The following is a 5,000-nucleotide window of genomic DNA, read 5'->3' as shown; positions in this document are numbered from 1 at the left end:
ATGATTAAACATAGAGAAACGAATAAATCGGTGATAAAGCGATTAAATTATAATAATTTTAAGGTACTTATTTTTAACACTTTCGTATCCGTTCAGTTATTGCAATTACACTCGTAACATTTTGTCTTGCATTCGTTGACTTGCATGGAAAAATATTTATAATTAAAAGACAAAGCTAATGTTTATTCACTCTTATTATTATTATTATTATTATTATTATTATTATTATTATTATTATTATTATTGTTGTTGTTGTTTTTTTGTTTAATAATATTTTTCTTTTTTTTTCTTAACGGAACATGTTCTTAATTAAAATAACGATCTACTTAAACTTCACATCATTCATTGTAATCACATAATTAATAATTGAAATATTAATATTTATATATATATACATATATATATATATATATATATAATATTTATATATATTATATAATTTAGACTTCAAGCAAGACTGCATGTCAATTACAGGAAAAGATCAACGAGTTAAGGATGATCCACCTGAAAGACTATCGATGAATATGAAGCAGCATCGTTTAAGAAAAATAATAAGTTTGGGGAGAAAGAAATGTCCGCAAAAACGTTGTCGAGTTTGTTATGTTCATGGTATACGTAAGGATACATCTTATGTATGCGATTTTTGCGATATTCCTCTTTGCAAAAAAGAATGTTTCGAAAATTATCATACCTTCGATTATTAGAGAAATTGTATATATTTATTCTTTTTTTTTATTTTTTTTTATTTTTATTTTTATTTTTATTATTTTTTTCTTTTAATTTAATTATATAATTAAAAGAATCGAGTTATAGATCTGTAAAAAAAAATACGAAATGATCGTTCTCTTTAAAATTTTTTTCTAACCAATTTTTATTTTTATTATTGTTGTGTATTATTTTTGTGATAGGAATTTATTATTATTCCCTCGAACGTATTATGATTAAAATGATGTTAATATTCAATTTTACATGTAGATAAACAAAATTTTACGGACGCGAAAGTGTTAATCATATGTTTTAAGCAAAGAAAAAAAAGTTGAAATGATTGTAAAATTAACGATATTTTTACAAAATTTTTATTTCATAATGTTCCTAAAGCATCACCGAGTTAAATGATCATATCTATCATCGTCAATCAAATTTATAAAAAGATTATTGTATCTTTATATTTTATATTTCATTAGTTTATATTTAATCATTTTTATTTATACAATTATAGATGCATCGCGATATGATCAAAATTTAATATTGTCTGTCTGTTTTTTTTTTTCTTTTTTTTTTCTTTTCTTTTTTTTTTTCTTTTTTTTTTTCTTCTTTTTTTCTTTTTTTTTTTTTTTTTTTTTTTTTTTTTTTGTATTACAAAGATTTTGTAGTTATACATAATCAAATTTTTGTTTGATATTATAATTATAATTTTTAATTTATTATTTTTTAACAGACTGACATACGTATGGCACATAAAAGAGCTTTGCATCCGAGAAAATGAATTGATTATCAATTTTTATGTGATTACGTTCCTAAATATTTCTTTAGTAATATAACATCGTACTACTTCAATTATTATTATATTATATTTTATTTTTTTTTATTTTAATTTAGAAACTTCTGCCATAGAATATTTGTTATCGAGTATAAATTAGGTTTAAAAGATAAAATGAGACCGTTATTATACTAATCGACGCAGTTTGATGTATCGAACGAAAGACATAATGCAAAAGAAGAAGAAAAAAGAAAACATGACGTATAAATGAATGATCACAATATACTATAAGAGATGAAAAATCAGCGATATATATATATATATAATTTATTTTTCTAAATGTATAAGTTATACTCGGTTAACATCGATAGATCGCATGAATCTCAATATCCACAAGCTTTTTCACATTTCGACACTCCAATGAACTCACCTCCATTACCCCCACGCCCACTTTTACCCAAAACCCTAAACCCTTTTTTCTGGCTGGAAGCTTAATTAAATATGCTTATGGGATCTGTACTTACTCATAGCGGTTACAAATTTAACATACAGAACCACTCACTGTATCAACATATACATATACATATACGTATATATAACATACATATATATATATATATGTATGTATGTATGGATGTATGTATGTATGTATGTATGTATGTATGTATGTATGTATGTATGTATGTATGTATACACATCTATAGTCTGTTCAACGAGACGAGTCAAGAAAAGTAAACAAATGAATGTGGGGACATGATCGAATAAGAAGCCTACTTACAATCTTTAAATATTATAAGAGTTTTCAGATGGGAAGTCGAAAAAAACCCTAACAATGATTAATAAAAATTCATTCTTGAATTCAATAATTGATTATTGTTCGCCAGCCAATACCTGAAGTCCCCATGCATCTATCACGCGTTTAGGGTGCGACTGTTTCGTTTACTGAACTTGACTCGTCTTCTTTTGAACGAACTATATATATATATTATACTATATATATATATATATATATATGTTCACATTAATGACACATCAAATCCATTTGTAAAAACGTGGAAAGACAGGGTGATTCTTCGAATTTATTAATTAGCGAAATAATTATATCGTTCGATGATAGTCTTGAAAGGAGATGTAATAAAAAAAAAGAAAAGAATCGCCCCTCTTGACTTGACAATGAAAGAACCTTTGCTACATTTTCTCGAAATCATAGAAAATTTCCTCTGGGGACGTTATTAATACTCAGAGATAGATCCGATTAGGTGAATTAGGTCCCTTAGCTTTCTTAAAAAAAAAAAAATAAAAAAAAAAATAAATCATTTTTAGGAAGGGAGAATTCTTCTTCCTTGCTATGTCTTACTTAGCGTCAGTAACTTCTCAATATCATATATACGCTTCATTCATCTCCTGCCTTACTCCTTACCGCCATACAAATTTCTCTTGCAAATCATAAGGGAGAGGGAACAATTACATACATACAATACAAGACAGAAAATACCCATCAACAATACCGACAACAATAACAATACAAACTAAGAACAATAGGATAAGAGATAAAACAAGAACAAGATTTTTAGTAATAATAAAAAAAAAAAACACAAAACGAATGGAACACAAAAAGTCACACGTTGACTTTTAGAGTCTCTTCTCTACTATAGAATCGCAGCTTGAGAGATTGCACACCATAAGTAAAACTAAAACCTTAAAAAAAAGGGAAATTAAAAAAAAAAAAAGAAAAATTGTTTAGAATGACTATTAAATAAATGTGTGTGATGAGGCCGTGTGTGTATGGGAAACACTTTGGATTGTGTGCGCAGAACCAAAGCACGAAGCGCCTCCTTATGGGAATCAGCAACAAGCGATCCTCGTTTGTCAGGAGGGTGTCAGGAGGCGTTCAAAGCCTCTACATGACGAAAGCGGTCGTTGGGTGTGCGATGTCTGCGGCCGTACCTACAATCGTGGAGACTCTCTTGCGCATCATCGGAGTATACATAGGGGTGACACCATCTGTCCTATCTGTCAGGCTGTCTTCACGAGGAAGTATACGATGCGCTGCCATATGGTGAATGTACACGGAGTGAAGTAATCGAGGTGTACCTGCGATTATTCAAGACGCGATTTTTTCGAGCTTACGGACACGTATATGCATATATATAGTTTATACTGTACCATTATGTGTGTATAGTGTATACTATACTATGTTTGTAATGTATAGTTACGTATATATATATATACTAAATACTATATGTATTGTATATTTGTTCCTTTAAGTATACAATACATATAGTATATAGTATACAATTAATACGAATATACTATATTATATTTATAGTATATATTTAATAATCAATATTGTGCTGTATACATATCTGTATGTTATTTATATAGTACGTTTAAAAATTGATAACGTATACTATACTATGCATTAATTATACATAGTATATTTTAATTATACGTGTGCGTCTAGCTGTAAGCTTACGTGCGTAAGATCAAGAGGGACGAGAGCATCCGCGTGTGAAAATGTTATTGATTTCAAAAAAAAAAAAAAAAAAAAAAAAAAAAAATTAGAAAGGAGAGCGAGGGGAAAATTAGGAAATCTTTTTCTCTTCTTCTTCTTCTTATTCTTTTCTTCTCTTTTTTTATTCTATCGCTCCTCTTTATACGTCGTGCGTTGCTTCTGTGTATAGCCTAGTTAGTATAATCTTCATCTATGTATAATGTGATCCGATTCGACGACCTCGATGGTATGATTATAGTGTTATATTCTTCTAATAGGAAAATAAAATATTTCTTGACAATAAGAAATTCAATCGAATAGCTCTTCAAATGTGATTAGAAATAATTTTAGAACGATATTAAACTGATTTAAATTGTCGTACAGTAACTCCTTCGAATTTTTAAATTTATATGTTCAATCTTCATAATGAAAAATGTTTCTATATTAGAAATAGAAACATCTAAAGGATTTGAGATTCATGATCTTGTGATCAAAATTTAGATCATTAGATTTTTGTTTGTTTATGTTTTCTTTTCCTTTTCTCTTTTTCTTGTTTCTTTTTTTTTTTTTCTTTTTTATTAACAGGAAAGTTTAAGGTTTCTTTCCACGTACTGCCAATACGATGTTCTTGCCATTTTTTCATTTGATTTTGTTATTAAAAATTTGTCACATAATATATATTAAACAAATACTTCACATGAGATTCTCCTGCGTACTTTGTTAAATATTATTCCATAGGAGTGTACGTCGTTTCGAGATCAGACTATAAGTTCGATCACCGAACTGAAGTTTGCAAGTGTTTGATAATAATTATATATTATCATTATTGTAATTAAGTAAGATAGAAAACTTATATATAATTTACTTAGGACAAAAGAAATAGTCTCTGCAAATATTCCTACAGTTCGCGTGATTATTTTATTATTGTAGTTATTATTATTATTGCCATTATTATTATCATTATTATTATTATTATTATTATTATTATTATTATTATTATTATTATTATTATTATTATTATTATTA

At 27.2% G+C, this 5,000-nt stretch overlaps 1 protein-coding gene across 6 annotated transcripts in view; it reads left to right on the top strand.

Annotated features, from left to right (window-relative positions):
• LOC124953062 (protein bric-a-brac 2-like) overlaps positions 1-5,000 on the top strand; it is a 32,638-nt gene that overhangs the window by 13,198 nt on the left and 14,440 nt on the right. Inside the window, exon 6 of one of the 6 annotated variants that reach the window (XM_047503932.1) lies at positions 3,295-5,000. This exon is cut by the window's right edge and continues 592 nt beyond it. The exons of the other annotated variants lie outside the window; for them this stretch is intronic. Within the exon in view, the coding sequence (XP_047359888.1) occupies positions 3,295-3,563 (269 nt within the window). The 3' untranslated portion in view covers positions 3,564-5,000. The remainder of the gene's footprint in view (positions 1-3,294) is intronic. 6 annotated transcript variants of the gene reach the window in all.

The sequence above is a fragment of the Vespa velutina genome, chromosome 11, assembly GCF_912470025.1.
Source record: "Vespa velutina chromosome 11, iVesVel2.1, whole genome shotgun sequence".
Lineage (NCBI taxonomy): Eukaryota > Metazoa > Arthropoda > Insecta > Hymenoptera > Vespidae > Vespa > Vespa velutina.
The sequence above is the reverse complement of the archived record's forward strand: the minus strand, read 5'-3'. Positions and strand labels throughout refer to the sequence as shown.